The sequence below is a fragment of the Salmo salar genome, chromosome ssa16 (assembly GCF_905237065.1).
Source record: "Salmo salar chromosome ssa16, Ssal_v3.1, whole genome shotgun sequence".
NCBI lineage: Eukaryota > Metazoa > Chordata > Actinopteri > Salmoniformes > Salmonidae > Salmo > Salmo salar.
Window position 1 is genome coordinate 22,619,997 of NC_059457.1, and position 21,879 is coordinate 22,641,875.

The 21,879-nt window shown below is 43.5% G+C and overlaps 1 protein-coding gene across 1 annotated transcript; it reads left to right on the forward strand.

The window, feature by feature from the left end:
- The first annotated feature begins 214 nt into the window (after positions 1 to 214).
- Positions 215 to 21,106, forward strand: cax2 (cation/H+ exchanger protein 2). The gene is made up of 20 exons (XM_014148382.2): positions 215 to 556; positions 5,149 to 5,322; positions 5,482 to 5,588; positions 8,571 to 8,679; positions 8,843 to 8,959; positions 11,445 to 11,506; positions 11,928 to 12,092; positions 12,994 to 13,185; positions 13,418 to 13,517; positions 13,633 to 13,774; positions 15,532 to 15,715; positions 15,869 to 15,968; positions 16,177 to 16,301; positions 18,423 to 18,460; positions 18,671 to 18,783; positions 18,954 to 19,099; positions 19,229 to 19,323; positions 19,486 to 19,564; positions 19,941 to 20,049; positions 20,348 to 21,106. The coding sequence occupies exons 1-20, from the start codon at positions 505 to 507 to the stop codon at positions 20,419 to 20,421; spliced, it is 2,283 nt and encodes a 760-aa protein (XP_014003857.2). The 5' UTR covers positions 215 to 504; the 3' UTR covers positions 20,422 to 21,106.
- Positions 21,107 to 21,879: the final 773 nt, after the last annotated feature.

A 21,879-nucleotide genomic window follows, 5' to 3' on the forward strand; every position in this document is an offset into this window, starting at 1 on the left:
ATGTGGAAAGCTCTAAGAGACTTAACTAGAAAGATTTTGAGAAGTTTGAAATGTTTTGAGAAGTTTGCGGACACTGAGAGCACGCACGCACACACTTACACACAAACGCTTTCTCTCTATGGCTATGATCATGCGATGCTCATTTTCAGTTCAGTATTCACAGATGAGGGGAGATTGCTGCACGTCTTCCTTTGTAAATGTGTAAAGGATGCACATGAAAGCCCGATCGAGCGACAAAGAGATAGGTAGGCATATGCCCACTCAAACTGTATTACGAGGAATGGGAAATTAATAGGGAAACCTTCCCAGTAAAGGTCTACATGCCTAGCCTACAACACAGCCTATATAGTGCAGCAATCACTACGCTTCCCACAATTCCATGTTGCCTAATCCGTGAGCTCAGAACTCTCGGGCCGTCGTACAACAAGGTTGAGCAAGAAGCGCGTGATGGAACCCATTACTATAACTGACTGAGAGACTGAGTTGTCTCTCTAGAGCCCACACATGTCAACAGACACAGAGAGTCGACGGCGGAGACCAACCATCGACAGTCAAGGTGAGGCCGAGCTAAATAGCCTATTATTGATGTAGCTAGTGTTGTGCGATGCTAAACTTTTTATTTTTTTAGGCTATGTAAACTAACACACCAGCCATATACTCAGTCTCGTCGATGTGCTTTAAAAAAAAATCTATGTCATATAATAAATAATCCTACTGCGAAATAATACCTACATGTTAATACATGCACATTAGGCTACAGTGTAATTTCAAGAAATTGAACAAAGGGAAAAGATAGGTGCATTGCCAATGCCTATCCTTTTTTGATATTGACCGTGTTACTACTGAATAAATACATTATTGTCGTGGTCACTTAAATCAAAATCTGAGAATTAACCTGTGATGTATGATCACAGAGAATACACTACAGGTTAGGCCAAAAACGGCAGATGGCGATATAGATCTGGTTTAATTTTACCATCCAAAGGCGTTGTATGCAGCCGGCGATACACTGGTATCCCACCTTGGACCGGTTCCTATGTACAACGTTCTTCATTAAGGCTGCAAAGGCGTTGATTTCCTCCTTAACTAGATTTAATGGAGAGAAGGTATTTATGTTGTTGAAAATATGCATACTTTATTTATGAAACACCATTTTCAACACCATGCTAATGATACTTCCTGATGTCGCGGCCTGCGTTCAACTAGCTGTAAACAACAGATGGTTGCAAACAGATGGCGGCACGGGATATGCAACATCTGGGATTAGTGTTTGTAGGCATTAGCCACTTTAGCATGGTGGTGGAACATTGGGTTTCATAAAGAAAGTACGCATATTTTCCCCGTTTTTTTCGCCAGCCTTCTTGCCATTAAATATAGTTAAGGAGGAAATCGATGCCTTTGCAGCCCGAATGGAGGAAGAACCGGTCCACTGGGATACGGTTTATTGCCTGCTGCATACAATGCAGACTGTAAGATGGAAATGACTCAATATCACCATCTGCCGGCCTTTGGGCTAGCAACAGGTGTGGTGATACTGATGGTTTGTAGGGACTGATGGTTTGTTTACATAGCTGGTTAGAACTAACATAGCAGGTTAGGGATAGCAAATTAGTAGAACTAACAACGCAGCAAGTTAGGAGAATTAACATGGCAAGTTAGGAGAATTAGATTAAGGTTAGGAAAAGGGTTAGGGTTAGATTTAAAATGCTAGTTGTCACCAACTGTTGTCCCTGATACGACAACTAGATGGAGCTGTAGGCCTACTCCGTCTAACGACAACCATAGAAACATGAACAAACCATCAGTCCCGACAAACCAATAGTATTATAACACCGTCACCAACACATGCTCGGACACCTGTCACGCTGTTCCTTGTGTCAAATGTCCTGCTCAGAATTTTAGAATGCATTATACTGCTCCCCTTTGGATTGGGCTATAATACCGTTTTTATTTTTTTACATAACTAGATAGGTGATAACACTGTGGACTTTTTGCTTTTCCTCAACCCCAATCATCCCCAGTCATATCCATAGAAATATAATCTCATTCTAGTTATGTGGTCATATCAGTGATTGAAGGAAGGGAGGACAGAAGGATGCATTTTGAAAGTATCTGATCAAAGCCATAGCCTACTTTGTAGGATGAGTCCGTTGGATACATACACTACATGACCAAAAGTATGTGGACACCTGCTCGTCGAACATCTCATTCCAAAAGCATGGGCATAAATATGGAGTTGGTCCCCTTTTTTGCTGCTATAACAGCCTCCACTCTTCTGGGAAGGCTTTCCACTAGATGTTGGAATACTGCTGCGGGAACTTGCTTCCATTCAGCCACAAGAGCATTCATCTTGGGCGATTAGGCCTGACTCACAGTCTGCGTTCCAATTCATCCCAAAGGTGTTGGATGGGGTTGAGGTCAGGGCTCTGTGCAGGCCAGTCAAGTTCTTCCACACCGATCTCGACAAACCATTTCTGTATGGACCTCGCTTTGTGCACGAGGGCATTCTATGCTGAAACAGGAAAGTGCCTTCCCCAAACTCTTGCCACAAAGTTGGAAGCACAGAATTGTCTAGAATCAAATAAAACTTTATTTGTCACATGCGCCGAATACAACATGTGTAAAGCTTACAGTGAAATGCTTACTTACAAGCCCTTAACCAACAGTGCAGTTCAAGAAAGAATTAAGAAAATATTTACCAAATAAACTGAAGTGAAAAATTATAAAAAGTAACACAATAAAATAACAGGCTATATATATATTTTTTAACTAGGCAAGTCAGTTATGAACAAATTCTCATTTACAATAACGGCCTACCCCGGCCAAACCCGGATGACGCTGGGCCAATTGTGCACCGCCTATGGGACTCCCAATCACGGCTGGTTGTGATTCAGCCTGGGTGTCTAGTGACGCCTCTAGCACTGAGATGCAGTACCTTAGACCGCTGCACCACTCGGGAGCCCCCCAAGTGACTGGGTATATACAGGGGGTACCGGTACCGAGCCAATGTGCGGATTAGTTAAGGTAATTTGTACATGTAAGTAGGGGTGAAGTGACTATGTGTAACCGATGTGAAATGGCTAGTTAGTTAGCGGTGGTGCGCGCTAATAGCGTTTCAATCGGTGACGTCACTCGCTCTGAGACCTGAAGTAGGGTTTCCCCTTGCGTTGCAAGGGCCGCGGCTTTTGTGGCGCGATGGGTAACGATGCTTCGTGGGTGTCAGTTGTTGATGTGTGTAAGGGTCCCTGGTTCGAGCCCGGGTTGGGGTGAATAGAGGGACGGAACCTACACTGTTACATATGCATAGATGATAAAAAGCAAATAAAAGGCTACCTGCAGCCCCATACCAGGCAGTGATGCAACTGGTCAAGATGCTCTCGATGGTGCAGCTGTAGAACTTTTTGAAGATCTGGGGACCCATGCCAAGTCTTTTAAGTCTCCTGAGCGGGAAAAGGTGTTGTCGTGCCCTTTTCACGACTGTCACGGTGTGTTTGGACCATGATAGTTCGTTGGTGATGTGGACACCAAGGAACTTGAAACTCTCGACCTGCTCCACTACAGCCCGTCGATGTTAATGGGGGCCTGTTTGGCCCTCCTTTTCCTGTAGTCCACGATCAGCTCCTTTGTCTTGCTCACAGTGAAAGAGAGGTTGTTGTCCTGGCACCACACTGCCAGGTCTCTAACCTCCTCTCCTCCCTCTCATCGTTGTCGGTGATCAGGCCTACCTTTGTTGTGTCGCCAGCAAACTTAATGATGGTGTTGGAGTCGTGTTTGGCCACGCTGTCGTGGGTGAACAGGGAGTACAGGAGGGGACTAAGCACACACCCCTGATGGGCCCCAGTGTTGAGGATCAGTGAAGTCCAGGATCCAGTTGCAGAGGGAGGTGTTTAGTCCCAAGGTCCTTAGCATTCTCTCTGAGCCACTTTACTGTGTCGCCACCATGCTCGATGCTAGGTACAAGGACCGCTACTTCGATGCAGACAAGAAACCGGGTTTACGTGAAATGTTACAGACACAGCTGGACAAGATGGAAATGGACACAGTGACAGTGCGCACCGAGGAAGAGAGGCCACGGACAGACAGAGCTGAAACTTCACTGCTTGACATGTATGATGAAATCCTGGTTGAGACTGAACAAATGAACAACGAAACAGGACAGTAAGTAAGTGAAAGAAATAGGTTTTATTATGTTTTACTGGTAATGGGGACATGCTTAAATGCCAACAAAATAACTTTTTGGTCAGTGTGTGGTTAGGTTTTATTCAGGATTACTACTCATTTTAGTCTAACAGGCATTGCTCTGTTTACACAGAGCAATGTCTGCCTCGTCTGTTTACAGGAATCATTGAATGTTTGTAACATTTGAAACTGTAGGACCTTAAGGGACATTGAAGACATTGTGGCAGAAAGATGGGGAAGTTCAAGAACATAGTTTGTATTTATAATGGTAAAGGGAAGTGATACTAATCCTTCTGTATTTTACTAAAATCAAAGGTTATTGGTCATGTACACAGTTTAGCAGGTGTTACTGCAGGCCTACTGTGACTATGAGAAGCCTCGGTACAGAAAAACCAGTCAGGGGAACATTAGATCACACTTTGGCCTAAGTGCATTGCATGACTGCTTACCTGGATGAATAAAGGTTAAATAAATAGTGTAATGTATTGGGTCATAAAGTTTATTTGCCATCATCAAGCACATTCTAAAAGTCCACGGTGGAGGGCATTGCTCCTCATAACCGACCAGGCAGGCACGCCTGTCTTGTTTCCGGCAGAGTTTTGTCTCCGTGAACAAGCCCAGCTTATGTCTGTCTGTGCCCATCTGTCTGTGGCTGTGTGTGTCTGTCTGTGGGAGGTGGCAGTAATTAGAAACAACAGCTCTTGTTATAGCCAGTATACAGTGCAGACGAAGACACACTTCAGACTTAGTTATGACCAGCACGAGTGTGTTATAACTTAAATCACATGCCTCTCCTCCTCTTCCAGACATGAAGTACAGGGTCATTGTCTCTGACCTACAGTCTTAACATGTCTCTCAAGTTCCACCAGAACACCACACGCTAGACCAGTGTTTACCAAACACTTTGGGTCATGGCCAGAACCTCTTGTGCCATTGCTTACATCTCCTCTCCTCGTCCACTCCCTGCAGATTCTCCATGGGACCAAGATCACCGGGGAGGGCACCTCCACGGGTCAATGTGTGACCGGCTGTGTGTGGCCAGCCTGCCCTCAGAGCTGAGGGATGCCTGCACCCCCCCGCTTTCCCCCTCCCTCCTCTCCAGACCAGGTGTCTACACGCCAAAATGTCCGTCCACACACACACGTGAGTACAAGGTCCAGTCACATTTTGGTACTTTAGCACTAGGAGAAGAGAGGGCCCTAGGGGTTGAAATGGAACCGGGTCAGAGATGAACTTTTGGTTGTTATTATTAACCTCAATAGAGTTCGATTGTAACATGATTGAATACATCTCACCCTTCAGGACTCGGCGCCCATGCCTCTGATGATGTATGGGAGGATGCCACCAACAAGACCACTATCAGAGCAGAGAACGAAGTGGAGGCCAACAAACTAGCCAACAACTACAGGGTATAGTACAGTATAGTATATGAAGCAGAATAAACAACATTGCAGATGAATGAAAGATTGTGATCCATCCCAGGGATGCAGCCCTGCACACAATCATACAAATTCACAATATTTACAATTTCATCACAATAAAAACATACAATTTTTACAAGGAATATAAGAAAAGCCACTAACAAAACACGATCCTGAAATACAAACACATTCCTCAGTCAAAAAGTAATCAACCAACTGTCTGAAATGTCCTAGCAGCACCAAAACATCCAACTTTGTAGAATTGTAGAGATCATTCCACAAGGTGCAAAAGAAACTAAACGCAGATCTACCTAACTCAATGCAGACCGAAAGGATCTCCAGAGTTGGCCATCCCTGTGATCCGGTCTGGTGACTCGTATGTCTGTAATTTAACAGTGATGTAAGGTATGGCAGAAGTTTGCACGAGGGCTTTATAAACTAAAATAGAGCAGTGCATTGATCTACAAGACTTAAGAGAATGCACACAGAATGCAGTGTACTGAACCTATCACTGGTAATGAAGCATAGTGCACTATAATAAACTGTGTCCAATGGCTTCAATACAGTGGCAGCTGCATTCATATACAGTGCATTCGGAAAGTATTCAGACCCCTTGACTTTTTCATGTTTTGTTACGTTACAGCCTTATTCTAAAATGGATAAAAACAAATCGAATACCTTACTTACATAAGGATTCAGACCCTTTGTTATGAGACTTTAAATTGAGGTTCAGGTGCATCCTGTTTCCATTGATCATCCTTGCGATGTTTCTACAACTTGATTGGAGTCCACCAATTCAATTGATTGGACATTTGGAAAGGCACACACCTGTCTATATAAGGTCCGACAGTTGACAGTGCATGTCAGAGCAAAAACCAAGCCATGAGGTCGAAGGAATTGTCCATAGAGCTCCAAGACAGGATTGTGTCGAGGCATAGATCTGGGGAAGGGTACCAAAAATGTCTGCAGCATTGAAGGTCCCCAAGAACACAGTGGCTTCCATCATTCTTAAATGGGAGATGTTTGGAACCACCAACACTCTTCCCAAAGCTGGCCGCCTAGCCAAACTGGGCAATTGGGGGAGAAGGGCTTTGTTCAGGGAGGTGACCAAGAACCCAATGGTCACTCTGACGGAGCCTCCAGAGTTCCTCTGTGGAGATGGGAGGACCTTTCAGAAGGACAACCATCTCTGCCGCACTCCACCAATCAGGCCTTTATGGTAGAGTGGCCAGACAGAAGCCACCCCTCAGTAAAAGGCACATGACTGCCCGCTTGGAGTTTGCCAAAAGGCACCTAAAGACTCTGTCCATGAGAAACAAGATTCTCTGGTCTGATGAAACCAAGCTTGAACTCTTTAGTCTGAATGCCAAGCGTCACGTCTGGAGGAAACCTGGCACCATCCCTACGGTGAAGCATGGTGGTGGCAGCATCATGCTGTGGGGATGTTTTTCAGGGGCAAGGACTGGGTGACTAGTCAGGATTGAGGGAAAGATGAACGGAGCAAAGTACCGAAAGATCCGTGATGAAAACCTGCTCCAGACCGCTCATGACCTCAGACTAGGGCGAAGGTTCACCTTCCAAAAAATAAACAACCCTAAGCACACAGCCAAGAACACAGGAGTTGCTTCAGGACTGAATGTCCTTGAGTGGCCCATCCAGAGCCCGGACTTGAACCCGGTCGAACAGGAAAGACCTGAAAATAGCTGCGCAGCCACGCTCCCCGTCCAACCTGACAGAGCTTGAGAGGATCTGCAGAGAAGAATGGGAGAAACTCCCCAAATACTGGTGTGCCAAGCTTGTAGCGTCATACCCAAGAAGACTTGAGGCTGTAATCGCTGCCAAATGTGCTTTAACAAAGTACTGAGTAAAGGGTCTGAATACTTATGTAAATGTAATAATTAAGGATTATTTTGGTTGTTTATTTTTTTTAACTTTTTACCCCTTTTTCTCCCCAATTTTATGATATCCAATTGGTAGTCACAGCCTGGCCCATCGCTCCAACTCCCGTACGGTCAAGAGACATATGTCCTCTGAAACACGACCCTGCCAAGCCGCACTGCTTCTTGACACACTGCTTGCTTAACCCGGAAGCCAGCCGCACCAATGTGTCGGAGGAAACACCATACAACTGGCGACCGTGTCAGTGTGCATGCGCCCAGTTCGCCACAGGAGTCGCTATAGCGCGATGGGACAAGGACATCCCGACACAGCCCGGGCTCGTACCTGGATCTGTAGTGACACCTCTAGCACTGCGATGCAGTGCCTTAGTCCGCTGCCCCACTCAGGAGGCCAAGTGCATTTTTTTTATTTTATTATTTTTTATGAATTTGCCAAAATTTCTAAAAACCTGTTTTTGCTTTGTCATTATGGGTTATTGTATGTAGATTGATGGGGGAAAAACTATTTTAATCCATTTTAGAATAAGTCTGTAACGTAACAAAATGTGATAAAAGTTAAGGGGTCTGAATACTTTCCGAATGCACTATATATAAAGTGTAATATTGGGATGCAAACTCAACATGTCAACTCTATATCTGACATGGTACAGGTGTCTTCTTTTTTTAAACCCGTCACCATGTGTGTGAGGCGTATACATTTGTTTCAAAGAAGATTTGTTTAAGACTACCAAGAAACATCTGTGACCCTGATTTAGCTCACTACAATAAAATGTTAACATGGATAAAACGATCATTTTGATATCATGGTCATTCCTTGCATCCATCGCTCTGTCGTTGAATTTGAGAGTTGTTACATTTCTCCAGCCTTATCCCCCGCTTTTTACTAAAATAGTGGTGGGGAGAACGCTTTGTCATTGTTTTAACTGCTGAATTGCCAGGGTGTCTAGCACATCACAAGTAGAGTTGTTGAAATGAAAACAAATATTCACTAAATTTGAAGTTAGAAAGTATGTTTTGTACGGTGGAGGTTGAAATGAACTGTCTAAATCATGTGTGTGTGTGCGTGTTTTAGTTTGGATTTAGGAAGTGGAAGAGTCATGTGACGGAGCGTCCCTTTGAGGACAGGTCGGATGTGGTCAAGGAGCTCTATTCGGAGCTCAACGTCATCAAACCACACACAGGTGAGTGTTTGTGTGTGTATTTGTGCTTGTAAGGAGGAGAAGTAGTCAACTCTATAGATGTCACTGTGATACTCAGTACAAACCCTGAAGTCCTCAATCATGGCTTGAATAGGACTACATGTCGCCATCACTAATTTCTCTGTCTGTGTCTCTGTGCTGTTAGGTCATCTGATCACCTGTGGAAATGTGGTGTATGTGCTGTTGTTTGGCTGGTGGGTGTCTCTGGTCTACCTCCTGGTCAGCATACTGATGTTCATCACCATCATTGGAGTACCATATGGTATGGATATCCTTTAGCAGTACTGTTATCACATTTTATTTGTCACATACGCCGAATACAATAGGTACAAACAGGTACAAACCCTTCACCTTACAGTGAAATGCTTACTTACAAGCCCTTAACCAACAATGTTTTAAGAAGTTTTCAGAAAAAATAGATAAGTCCAAAAAATTGAAAACAAAAGTAACAAATAATTAAACAGCAGTAGTAAAATAACAACAGCGAGGCCATCTACAGGGGGTACGGGTACAGAGTCAATGTGCAGGGGCACCAGTTAGTCGAGGTAATTGGGGTAATATGTACATGTAGGTGGAGTTAAAGTGACTATGCATAGATAGTAAACAGAGTAGAAGCAGCGTAAAAGAGGGGTCTGGGTAGCCCTTTGATTAGCTGTTTAGGAGTCTTATGGCTTAGGGGTAGAAGCTGTTAAGAAGCCTTTTGGACCTGGACTTGGCGCTGCGGTACTGCTTGCCGTGCGGTAGCAGAGACAACAGCCTAGGGTGGCTGGAGTCTTTGACAATTTTTAGGGCCTTCCTCTGACACCGCCTGGTATAGAGGTCTTGGATGGCAGGAAGCTTGCCCCTGGTAATGTACTGGGTCGTACGCACTACCCTCTGTAGTGCCTTGCTGTGGACGGCTGAGCAGTTGCCATACCAGGCAGTGATGCAACCAGTCAGGATGCTCTCGATGGTGCAGCTGTAGAACCTTTTGAGGATCTGAGGACCCATGCCAGATCTTTTCAGTCTGCTGAGGGAGAATAGGCTTTGTCGTGCCCTCTTCACGACTGTCTTAGTGTGTTTGGACCATGATTGTTTGTTGGTGATGTGGACACCAAGGAACTTGAAGCTCTCAACCTGCTCCACTACAGCCCCGTCGATGAGAATGGGGGCGTGCTCGGGTCCTCCTTTTCCTGTAGTCCACAATCATCTCCTTTGTCTTGATCACGTTGAGGGAGAGGTGGTTGTCCTGGTACCACATGGCCAGGTCTCTGACCTTCTCCCTATAGGCATCATTGTCGGTGATCAGGCCTACCACTGTTGTGTCATCGGCAAACTTGATGATGGTGTTGGAGTCGTGCCTGGCCATGCAGTCATGGGAGTACAGGAGGGGACTGAGCACACACCCCTGAGCGGCCCCCATGTTGAGGATCAGCGTGGCGGATGTGTTGTTACCTACCCTTACCACCTGGGGGCGGCTAGTCAGGAAGTCCAGGATCCAGTGGCAGAGGGAGGTGTTTAGTCCCAGGGTCCTTAGCTTAGTGATGAGATTTGAGGGCACTATGGTGTTGACTACAGCTCAGCGTTCAATGAATAGCATTCTCACATAGGTGTTCCTTTTGTCCATGTGGGAAAGGGCAGTGTTGAGTGCAATAGAGAGTGCATTATCTATGTATCTGTTGGGGCGGTATGCAAATTGGATTGGGTTTCTGGGAAAATGGTGTTGATGTGAGCCATGACCAGCCTTTCAAAGCACGTCATGGCTACAAATGTGAGTGCTACGGGTCGGTAGTCATTTAGACAGGTTACCTTAGTGTTCTTGGGCACAGGGACTATGGGAGTCTGCTTGAAACATGTTGGTATTAGGTATGTTGGTATTAGGTGTAAAATGTCAGTGAAGACACTTGCCAGCTGGTCAGCGCATGCTCGGAGTATACGTCCTGGTAATCCATCTGGCCCTGCGGCCTTGTGAATGTTGACCTGTTTAAAGGTCTTACTCACATCGGAGAGTGTGATCACACAGTCGTCCAGAACAGCTGATGCTCTCATACATGTTTCAGTGTTACCTTCCTCGAAGCGAGCATAGAAGTAATTTAACTCGTCTGGTCGGCTCGTGTCACTGGGCAGCTCACAGCTGTGCTTCCCTTTGTATCCTTAGATTTCATGCACCAGCTGTTGTTTCCAAATATACATAGACCCCCACCCCTTGTCTTACCAGAGGCCATTGTTCTATCCGGCCGAAAAAGCTTAAAACCCGCCAGCTGAATGTTATTCATGTCGTCGTTCAGCCACGACTCGGTGAAACATAAGATATTACAGTTTTTAATGTTCGGTTGGTAGGATGTACGTGCTCATAGCTCGTATATTTTATTATCCAACGTCTGAAGTAAATCCTTCCTGTCTGACTCATCAAAGAAAAGGTATTCCTCCAGTACAGGGTGAGTAATCACTGTCCTGATATCTAGCAGCTATTTTCAGTCATAAAACACGGTGGCAGAAACATTATGTACAAAATAAGTTACAAATAACGCAAAAAAACACACACAATAGCACAATTGGTTAGGGAATCATAAAACGGCAGCCATCCCCTCCGGCACCATTATTTTCGATAATACATTTTTGATTATCAATTGAATTGGTGGACTCCAATCTGAGATGAAACCTTTGTATCTTGTGGAGGGTGGGATTATCACATACTGCCATCCTAACATATGATTCCTTTAGATATGATTGAGTCTCTCTCGCTCTCTCTCCCTCTCTGCTTTTAGGGAAGATGTGCTGGAAGTTGTCTTGGTATTTCTTATGGCCATTTGGGAAGTCCATACAGGAGGTACAGTAATAAGTGTTTTGTCCATCACATTGCTTCCACTGGAAAAGATCAGTTTAGAGGAAGTCAGTTAAAACTGTTAAGATACACAACATCTGTTTCAGCTCCTGTCTTCACTTCCTGTCTGTTTGTCTGTGGTGGCTGTGTAGCAGAAGTCCCGGTTTCCTTTCCCCACCACAAGCCATTCACCTCATAACACCCACTTAATCTGACTGGTCATTAAAGGCAAATGTCCACAACAATCATGTAGACTTAAAGGTCTATGTTATCGAAGCATATAAAATAGCTAGAATACAGCTAGATTGTTGAACATTGTTCAACATATGATGACTTATAGGGCATAGATTAGACAGACAGACAGACGTTGTCCTCTAAGAGAATGAATGTTGTGTCTGGGCTAAACTCTCCTGTGTTCCCCCTCTAGTTGGGAGGAGGTGTAGGGAGGTGCTGTGGGAGGTTCCCCCACTGTGAGGCCATCCCAGAGGATGTGGAGGACAACGAGGACGCTTCTCCCATCCTCCTGCCATCACCCACTGAAGAGCCCATCCCAGACCTGCTACATGGGCCACCGCAGCACAAGCCCTACTGGGTAAGAGCCTGATGTGTGATGTGGGGGCTTATATACAGTTGCGGACAAATATATTGACACCCTTGCACTTTTCTTAAATAATTCCCAATTTCTACTAAAATAAAATATAACAAACTTTTGGTCACCACACCTTGTTATTGGATTTTCAACATTGCAGAACCAATTTTATTTTTCTGAACTTAAGTTTACACATTTGATTTAGAAAATAAAGACAAATGGCATGGACAATAGAATTGGCACGCCGGCGCTAGTACTTGGTGGCGCAGCCTTTGGCCAAGATAACTACGGAGACAAACGCTTCTTGTAGTCGTCAATGAGCTTGCTGTACCTTTCTGCTAACCTTTCATGTTTGTTTACTTTTTCTTTACGCACACATTTTGTGTGGTCACCCTCCCTTCACATTTCCCACTGTCAATTGTGAATGATAATTATTCAAGTTTTACTGGTGAAACGTCCATGCAGCACCTGTATACAGTAGCATAGCCTACCGGTGTTTAGTTTCAATCAAAGCACGTATTTTGCCTAGTGGCGTGCGCTGTTGGCCACATGCGAAAATCTTCGTCCCTTCGCACAATCATCCTAAAATCTCATAAGAATTGAGGTGGTGTTTTTTTGTCTCAGAGTAACTTTATACTATGCTATTATATTCAGTTCTGTTATGTAGAATGCTATCATTATGTGATATTGCAGACATTGATTCATTCAGCTTTGATCTAACTTTATTAAACGAGCACCATTCACCATGGGTAGCCTGTTATCTACGAGTAGAGCAGAGTAGTGTCCTGCACATGCGCAGAAGTTTCGAGACCTTTAGTTGTCGGGAAGAGGGGTCCAGAAAGGTTGGATCTGCAGCCACTCCGTGCGATGTATACCTTCTATCTGTCTCCTCTCTCCTGTGTAGCATCGTGTGGGCACGTATGTGTGGCTGCTGTTGGGTTATCCTTTGCTGGCTGTGGTTCACTCCCTGGCCTGCCTGATCTCCTGGCTGCTGGTGTTCACCATTCCCGTGGCCAAGATGAACGCCCGGACCCTGGCCTCCATCCTCCTCATGCCCCCTGAGAACCTCTCCGTCTCCACCTGCTCAAAGAGGAAGGTAGGGGCAGGCAGGCAGACAGGGCGCTGATCATTTAAGCCAGGTACAGTCAAGATCTCCTCATTGGGAGCTGGCTATGCAGGCTTTTGTTCCAACCCTGCTGTAACACACCTGTTTTAGAAAATCTAAGGCCCTGGTGAGCAGCTGATAAAATGAATAACATTTTCTAGATTAGGTCTCAGTAAAGAAGCCATGTATTATTACTAACCGTAATATCCTGTATGACTTCCAGCCTCAGGGTTGTGAGACTCGAGCGCTGCTGTGCTGCTACCACGCGGTCAACTGGTATTACTACAAATACACTGTGGATGGGATCAATGTGTTCGCTGTCAGTATCCTTTATCACAAGGCCTATTGTGTTGGGGCCAAAAGGACTTGGGGTTGTTGTTTTTGGACCAGTCATTTGATTGACATTTTACATGTTGAATTCCTTATCCCCTTCATCAGACCTCCTTCCCCTGGTGATAGTGTCCCTGGTGATTGGCTATGTAGATAAAGGAAACCAGTTTGCCAGCTCTGAGGTCAAGTTTGCCACAGCAGTCGGCTCCATCATTCCTCTGTCCTACTACATCGGCATGGGCATCGCCAGGTCAGCACACGCACTCACACACAAATACTGTAGGGGAGAGTGGGGTATGTTGAGCCACCCTTGTTTCTAGGAAACCATACACAAACTGAACAATTTAACCAAATATTTGGAAGGGGTCATCATTTCATGGAGTCTGTGAAGGAAGAAACCACATGGAAAAAGTGGTAAGCAAGTTCAGTCCCCAAAAAAAACATTTTCACTAAATCAAAGGAATTTGTGTTAGAGGTTAAATGGTGTTTGTATTTAAACCAAAGTAGATCATTTAAGATTGTTCTATATTTCAGTTGGGGTCTCTATAAGCTTCTATATGATGTCCTAAACCTAGCATGAAAATACATCCTTGTAGCTGTGTGGGCTAATAGTAAAAATGTTTGCCTTGGGGTAAGTTGAGCCAATGGAAAGTTGAGTAAATGTTAGTGTTTTCTTCCCAGGTGTAATGCAAGTCATTATCACTGGGATTATGAGGTAACAACAGGGCCTGTGTTTAAAGTGTACAAAAAAAGTACAAAGTGTTTGTTAGGCGTTAAGTCTGTGTTATAATATGCTTAATAACCCTATCAGTCCTGAGACAGCAGCAACAATGGTCTTTTCATTTATCTAACTTTCTATTAGCTGCATGTCCAGACCTTATATTTAGCCTCACATTGAAGTGTTTTACAACTTTCTTCTCAGGACAACCAGGGCTACAAGTATAGCACAAAACTATTTGATATTAAACAGTTACATTCATGAGTCATATTGACAAATGAGTGCTGTAAGTACAGCAATTGTTTGCTCCCTGGGAAATGAATATTTAAAAAAATATATATATTTCACCTTTATTTAACCAGGTAGGCTAGTTGAGAACAAGTTCTCAACTAGCCTACCTAATATACAACTAGTCAGTGACATCTCTGTGGAGTTTGTGACAGCAACTATGTGAGCTTATTACAGTATATGTGTCCTGGGATTTCCTGTGATCTTCTATGTAGAAGAACCCCTCACCTTCTAACGACTCTTGTGAGCAAAACATGTTACCTGTTTGTGAGTCTCAGCTTTTCATGGTTAGCTTTTAATAGTTTGTAGCTCAAACCATTCTCTCGACAGACGTTTTTGTAAAAAGAGCCGGCCCCGCTCTAGCTCAGCCCCCATTAATGGTTGGTATTTCCGGATGCAGAAGAAATTGATTGATCCAATGGTACAACCCATAAGTATGTATGCAGCTCGTACACACTATGTTATAAAGGGGTTAGAAGTCCAAAACGCGCCGGTGTTACGGTGGGACTCATTGGGTTAAAATGATTCAAAGACAAAAAAGCTATTTTGATTGTGTTGAATGGTGTTTTGGAAATGAGGATATACATGGTTTTAAAAAGGCAGTGATAATATTTCATTTGGTACAGAAATGTGTAGCTGGCAATACCCGGGGTAAATTGTGCCAAGAGACAACTTTTTTTGGACAAGCTATGTTTTCAAAACTGTAATGTTTACATGAATTCTGATTTATTTCCAGGGATACACAGCATCCTGACAGATATCTTTGTTAGAATGGATACTATATTTCCCTTGACAGAGTGATGCTGAATGAAGAAAAAAAAATGGCTCATCTTACCCCACTCTCCCCTACATATTCACATAAACAAACATGCATACAGTACATGTATACTTGAGGAGCAAACATGACTAGGAATACTCGTATTACCCTTGATTTTAAAGCTGAATAAAAACAATTGGCCACAACAAAGTCATATGAACAATGCCCCTTATCACTTCTGCAGTATCTCTGCCCAGAGCAACTTTGCGGTGGGGGCAGTGGTGAATGCAACCTTTGGCTCCATCACAGAGATGACCTTCTATATCACAGCCCTGCTGAGGGGTCACCGCGCTGGTAATGCCTGTCTGCAGGAGATAGTTAAATCTGCCCTCACCGGCACCCTGCTGGGCTGCATCCTCTTCATCCCTGTGAGTCACACACACACATAAACACACACACACACACACACACCTAAACACACAAACACTGAAATGTAATACGTCTCTTTTTCCTTCTTCCTCTTTTTTTGCTTACTCCTCCCCCAACCACCCACTCTTGCTCACTCTGTCTTACCTCTCTAGGGGATCTGTATGATCATAGGAGGGCTGAGACACAGGGAGCAGAGGTTTAACAGTCGTTCAGCTGGGGTCAGTTCTGCCTTGCTCTTCATCTCTGTGGGAGGTGAGTCCAGACCTCACCACCAACTCCTCCCTTCGTCCGTATTCCTCACCCTGTATCCAAGACCTTCAACTCTAAACCACAACACCTCCTCTAACCCCTAACTCCGTTCTCACCCCGTACCCAAGACCCTCAATTCTAAACCTAATCCCCACATATCCTCAAAGGTTTTATTCCCCTGGCTTACCCTCTCCTCATCCTGTTTCTGTAGGTGTGTTTGCCCCCACGCTGTTCTCTAAGGCGTATGGGAACCTGGTGTGTGACAACTGCACCAATTCTACAGGGGGCAACACCACCAGCGGGTCCTTCGTCTGCCGCAACTGTCACTACGACCTGGTCAGTAACGCTTAGTCATGCTCACACAGCACTGGATACAGTCAAACTGTAACATTCAATCATCAACAAAGTCATCAACGGACACATAGTCAAACTGTAACATTCAGTCATCAACGGACACATAGTCAAACTGTAACATTCAGTCATCAACAGACACATAGTGAAACTGTAACATTCAGTCATCAACGGACACATAGTCAAACTGTAACATTCAGTCATCAACAGACACAGTCAAACTGTAACATTCAATCATCAACAGACACATAGTCAAACTGTAACATTCAGTCATCAACGGACACATAGTCAAACTGTAACATTCAGTCATCAACGGACACATAGTGAAACTGTAACATTCAGTCATCAACAGACACATAGTCAAACTGTAACATTCAGTCATCAACGGACACATAGTCAAACTGTAACATTCAGTCATCAACGGACACAGTCAAACTGTAATATTCAGTCATCAACAGACACAGTCAAACTGTAACATTCAATCATCAACAGACACATAGTCAAACTAACATTCAATCATCAACAGACACATAGTCAAACTGTAACATTCAATCATCAACAGACACATAGTCAAACTGTAACATTCAATCATCAACAGACACATAGTCAAACTGTAACATTCAGTCATCAACGGACACAGTCAAACTGTAATATTCAATCATCAACGGACACAGTCAAACTGTAATATTCAATCATCAACAGACACATAGTCAAACTAACATTCAATCATCAACAGACACATAGTCAAACTGTAACATTCAATCATCAACGGACACATAGTCAAACTGTAATATTCAATCATCAACAGCCACATAGTCAAACTAACATTCAATCATCAACGGACACATAGTCAAACTGTAACATTCAATCATCAACAGACACATAGTCAAACTGTAACATTCAGTCATCAACGGACACATAGTCAAACTGTAACATTCAGTCATCAACGGACACATAGTCAAACTGTAACATTCAGTCATCAACGGACACATAGTCAAACTGTAACATTCAGTCATCAACGGACACATAGTCAAACTGTAACATTCAGTCATCAACAGACAGTCAAACTGTAACATTCAATCATCAACAGACACATAGTCAAACTAACATTCAATCATCAAGACACATAGTGAAACTGTAACATTCAATCATCAACAGACACATAGTCAAACTGTAACATTCAATCATCAACAGACACATAGTCAAACTGTAACATTCAGTCATCAACGGACACATAGTCAAACTGTAACATTCAATCATCAACGGACACATAGTCAAACTGTAACATTCAATCATCAACGGACACATAGTCAAACTGTAACATTCAATCATCAACAGACACATAGTCAAACTGTAACATTCAGTCATCAACGGACACATAGTCAAACTGTAATATTCAATCATCAACAGACACATAGTCAAACTGTAACATTCAGTCATCAATGGACACATAGTCAAACTGTAACATTCAATCATCAACAGACACATAGTCAAACTGTAACATTCAGTCATCAACGGACACATAGTCAAACTGTAACATTCAATCATCAACAGCCACATAGTCAAACTGTAACATTCAATCATCAACGGACACATAGTCAAACTGTAACATTCAATCATCAACAGACACATAGTCAAACTGTAACATTCAGTCATCAACGGACACATAGTCAAACTGTAATATTCAATCATCAACAGACACATAGTCAAACTGTAACATTCAGTCATCAACGGACACATAGTCAAACTGTAACATTCAATCATCAACAGACACATAGTCAAACTGTAACATTCAGTCATCAACGGACACATAGTCAAACTGTAATATTCAATCATCAACAGACACATAGTCAAACTGTAACATTCAGTCATCAATGGACACATAGTCAAACTGTAACATTCAATCATCAACAGACACATAGTCAAACTGTAACATTCAGTCATCAACAGACACATAGTCAAACTGTAACATTCAATCATCAATGGACACATAGTCAAACTGTAATTTCGCAAAGTAACAGAAACACTCTTCTGTATAGTACTGTATCAGACAGTCGTGTGGTACTGAGTATATCACCTGATGATATATTGTCATCTTACCAACAGAGTGAGAACAACTACACCTTGTTCCACAGCCACATCCAGTGAGTGTTGAGAGGTTCTGCTCCAAATTATTAGTACTTTTTTTGTAACTCAAGGATCTGAGTGAATATTAAAAAAATATGTACTTTTGTAAAGAATTGTAATACTCATCTTTATTTGTGTGTGTGTGTGTGTGTGTGTGTGTGTGTGTGTGTGTGTGTGTGTGTGTGTGTGTGTGTGTGTGTGTGTGTGTGTGTGTGTGTGTGTCTCAGGCCACTGGTGTACACGGTCTCCTTCCTTCTGCCTGTTGCTTACATCATTGGTTTAATCTTCACACTGAAGACACACTCACACATCTACGACATTCACGTTGGCGAGGGAGAGGGTAAGGGTAAAATACACACACACACACAGTTATAAACTGTATAAGTAACAGCCATCCATAAGTCTATGTGTGTGTCTGCGTGTGTCTGCGTGTGTCTGGTGTGTGTGTGTGTCTGCGCGTGTGTGTCTGCGCGCGTGTGTGTGTGTGTCTGCGTGTGTCTGTGTCTGCAGTGACCGGTCACCATGGTGCAGTTGTCCACTGGTCTCGGTGGAGAGCTCTGGCCATCCTCATCATAGCCACTCTACTGATGTCAGCCTGCGCTGATGTCACCACTGAACACATCCAGCCCATACTGAGTCAGCCCAATATCTCACAGGTACTGTGTGTATATATACACACACACACACACACACACACACACACACACACACACGGTTGTCTTGTCATCATGATGATCTCCCTATCGCTCCCTCTCCTCTCGACCCTCACTCTCGTTGTTCATCAGTACTTCATAGGAGTAACAGTGCTGGCCATGGTACCTGAGATCCCAGAGATTGTCAACGGGATCCAGTTTGCCCTTCAGAACAACATCAGTCTGAGGTGAGTCCTCACTGAGGTCACGAACAGTTGTTTTTCCTAACCACATGATCTGACGGGGTAAAAACTGCAATGGTGACCTGTTGCTTAGCAGGAATTCTCTGACCGAAAAAAGTGTTTGATGGGGATTGACTGACAGCTCCTCTGTTGTGTTGCTTTTCCCAGCCTGGAGGTGGGCAGCTGCATCGCTGTACAGGTCTGCATGCTCCAGATCCCCCTGCTTGTTTTATTCAACGCCTTCTACGTAAGACACTACCCCTTGACTGTACCTATCACTAGATAACCTATCAATAATATAAGTCCAGTTGAGAAAGGAAACACCATGCAGCAGGATGTGTGAGCAGAACCTGGTCAGCTTAAATGGAGCTCCAACTAAGGTAGGCGTGATTGTTACTAAAGTAGCATCTAATTGGTGCACTCTCAGCTGATGTCAGCTAAGGCGGGCACTCGGATTCCCTTTCTGAATTGGCTTCGCTTAATTTTTCATGGATGGATTACGTTTTTTTCACTTGATTTGCCAACTCACCCAAAGACCATAGTTATACCATGAGAGACTATAGAAAATAAATATGTTGATGGTAAAAACAGACAAGTGATTTCCTGTGTGTGTGTTATGACAGGATGTGGGCTTTGTGCTAATATTCTGTGACCTGCATCTGTGGGCCAGCATCTTCAGCGTGGTCCTCGTCAACTACATCTTCATGGATGGCAAATCGGACTACTTCCAAGGTAAGGCGCGACTGGAGGGTCTGCCTCAGAGCAATCCATCCCAACCTGTATGCCTGACTGTTTCTGCATCAGCCAACGTGGCATTGTAAACAACAGTGTTGTTCAATGCAGAAACGGTCAGCTACACTGTACACAGGCTAGGGTAATCAATGAACACGTTGAAATGATCATTGATCCAACCTAATCATCCTTGTCCATCTGTTGCCGGTCATTGTAGGATATTGATTATTTGAGCATGATAGAGAACTGCCCTCTAGTGGATTAAGTGTTAAATTGGACTGTGTTTTCCTCTCGTCAGGCACTGCTCTGGTGGTGGTCTACCTCATCCTCCTGGCATCGTACTTCTTCGCTCCATCGCCAGCTGGCTGCTGAGGGACTAATCTGAGCATCATCTTGTTACCTTTTATATCAGACTAAGTTGCATTCAATATGTCTTTTTACTTCTTAGTTAAGTTATTTATGGAATTGACTATGGTGTGCAGACTGCTAGACAACATCTAGAAATTTCTCTGGACTGCGGTTCCAAAGGTTGGTGAAACATTTCAGTGTTGAACACTGTCGTGTCGGCACAGTCTCACAACTCCAGCTAACAAAATATATACTGTAATCGTCCTGTTCCACGCTACATTTAGTCACTCATCTGTTTCTGTCAAATCAGAATCTACATATTTTCTTAGAACACTTCTCTGAATTTACGCACCAACCAAACCTTAGTACTGTACTCCCTCAAGTACTTCTTTGCTGTTTAATATTATTGCTTTTAAAACCATCACTGAGAATGTTCAATAGAAGCTATGCAAACTGGAGGACAACATTCAACTGTCAAAGAGCTATGATTAGTCGGTGTACAGTTTGGTGAACTTTACACTGGACCTCTCTACCTGGCTTAGGTTTATTTTTATTTTTCTACTTGTTTGAAAACCACTAGGGTGTTTTCAGCAGCCTCTGTAAAGAAGGTATTTTTGTACATTTAAAAAGTGTTTAGAAGATGTCAAACTTATTTTGTCAATACTAAAAGTATTTTAATGCAAAGGAATAAATACATTTAATAACCAAATGTGTGGGTGTTTAACGAGCCACAGTTGATTTGACGATAAATCATTCTGAAAGACCTTAAGGATTTGAAAATGTCAAAGGGCCTATCCAGACTTCCAGATCACTATGGTTAATAGAACCTTTTTGAAATGTCAGCCACTTCACTTGTCAAAGTGTCATCCACCCAACCCAAGCATGACAATTATCCAAGTTGGACTTTTTCCTGCATTACAAAATGTATTTTTTGCAATCAGATTAATGAAGCACTTGTGGGGAAAACTCAGTGGCTGGATCTGGCCAAGGCCCGGCCACCCATGGTTGTGCCCCTGCTCAGTCATGTTAAATCCATAGCTTAGGGCCTAATGAATTTATTTCAATTTACTGATTTCCTTATGAACTCAGTTTATTATTGCATGTTGTGTACATTTTTCAGAACGCTTTAAATCTAGAAAGAAATACTTAGTTTCGTCAGCTGTCCGGGTAGCTGGTCTCAGACGAACCTGCTGGTGAAGAAGACAGACGTGGAAGTCCTGGGTTGGCGTGGTTACATGTGGACAGTGGTTGTGAGGTCAGTCGGATATACTGCCAAATTCTCAAAAAAAACTACGTGAGGCGGCTTATGGTAGAGAAATGAACATTGAATTCTGTCAACAGCTCTGGTGGACATTTCTACAGTCAGCATGTCAATTGCACGCTCCCTCAACTTTAGACATCTGTGGCATTGTGTTGTGACAAAACTACACATTTTAGAGTGGCCTTATTGTCCCCAGCACAAGGTGCACCTGTGTAATGATC

Excerpts from the sequence above, each read along its gene's own strand:
- cax2 (XM_014148382.2), top strand. The coding sequence starts at position 505 with ATGTCAACAGACACAGAGAGTCGACGGCGGAGACCAACCATCGACAGT. Across the intron at positions 13,518-13,632 it reads GATCAATGTGTTCGCTGTCA|ACCTCCTTCCCCTGGTGATA; the intron begins GTATCCTTTATC and ends CCCCTTCATCAG. Across the intron at positions 18,461-18,670 it reads TTGTTCCACAGCCACATCCA|GCCACTGGTGTACACGGTCT; the intron begins GTGAGTGTTGAG and ends TGTGTGTCTCAG.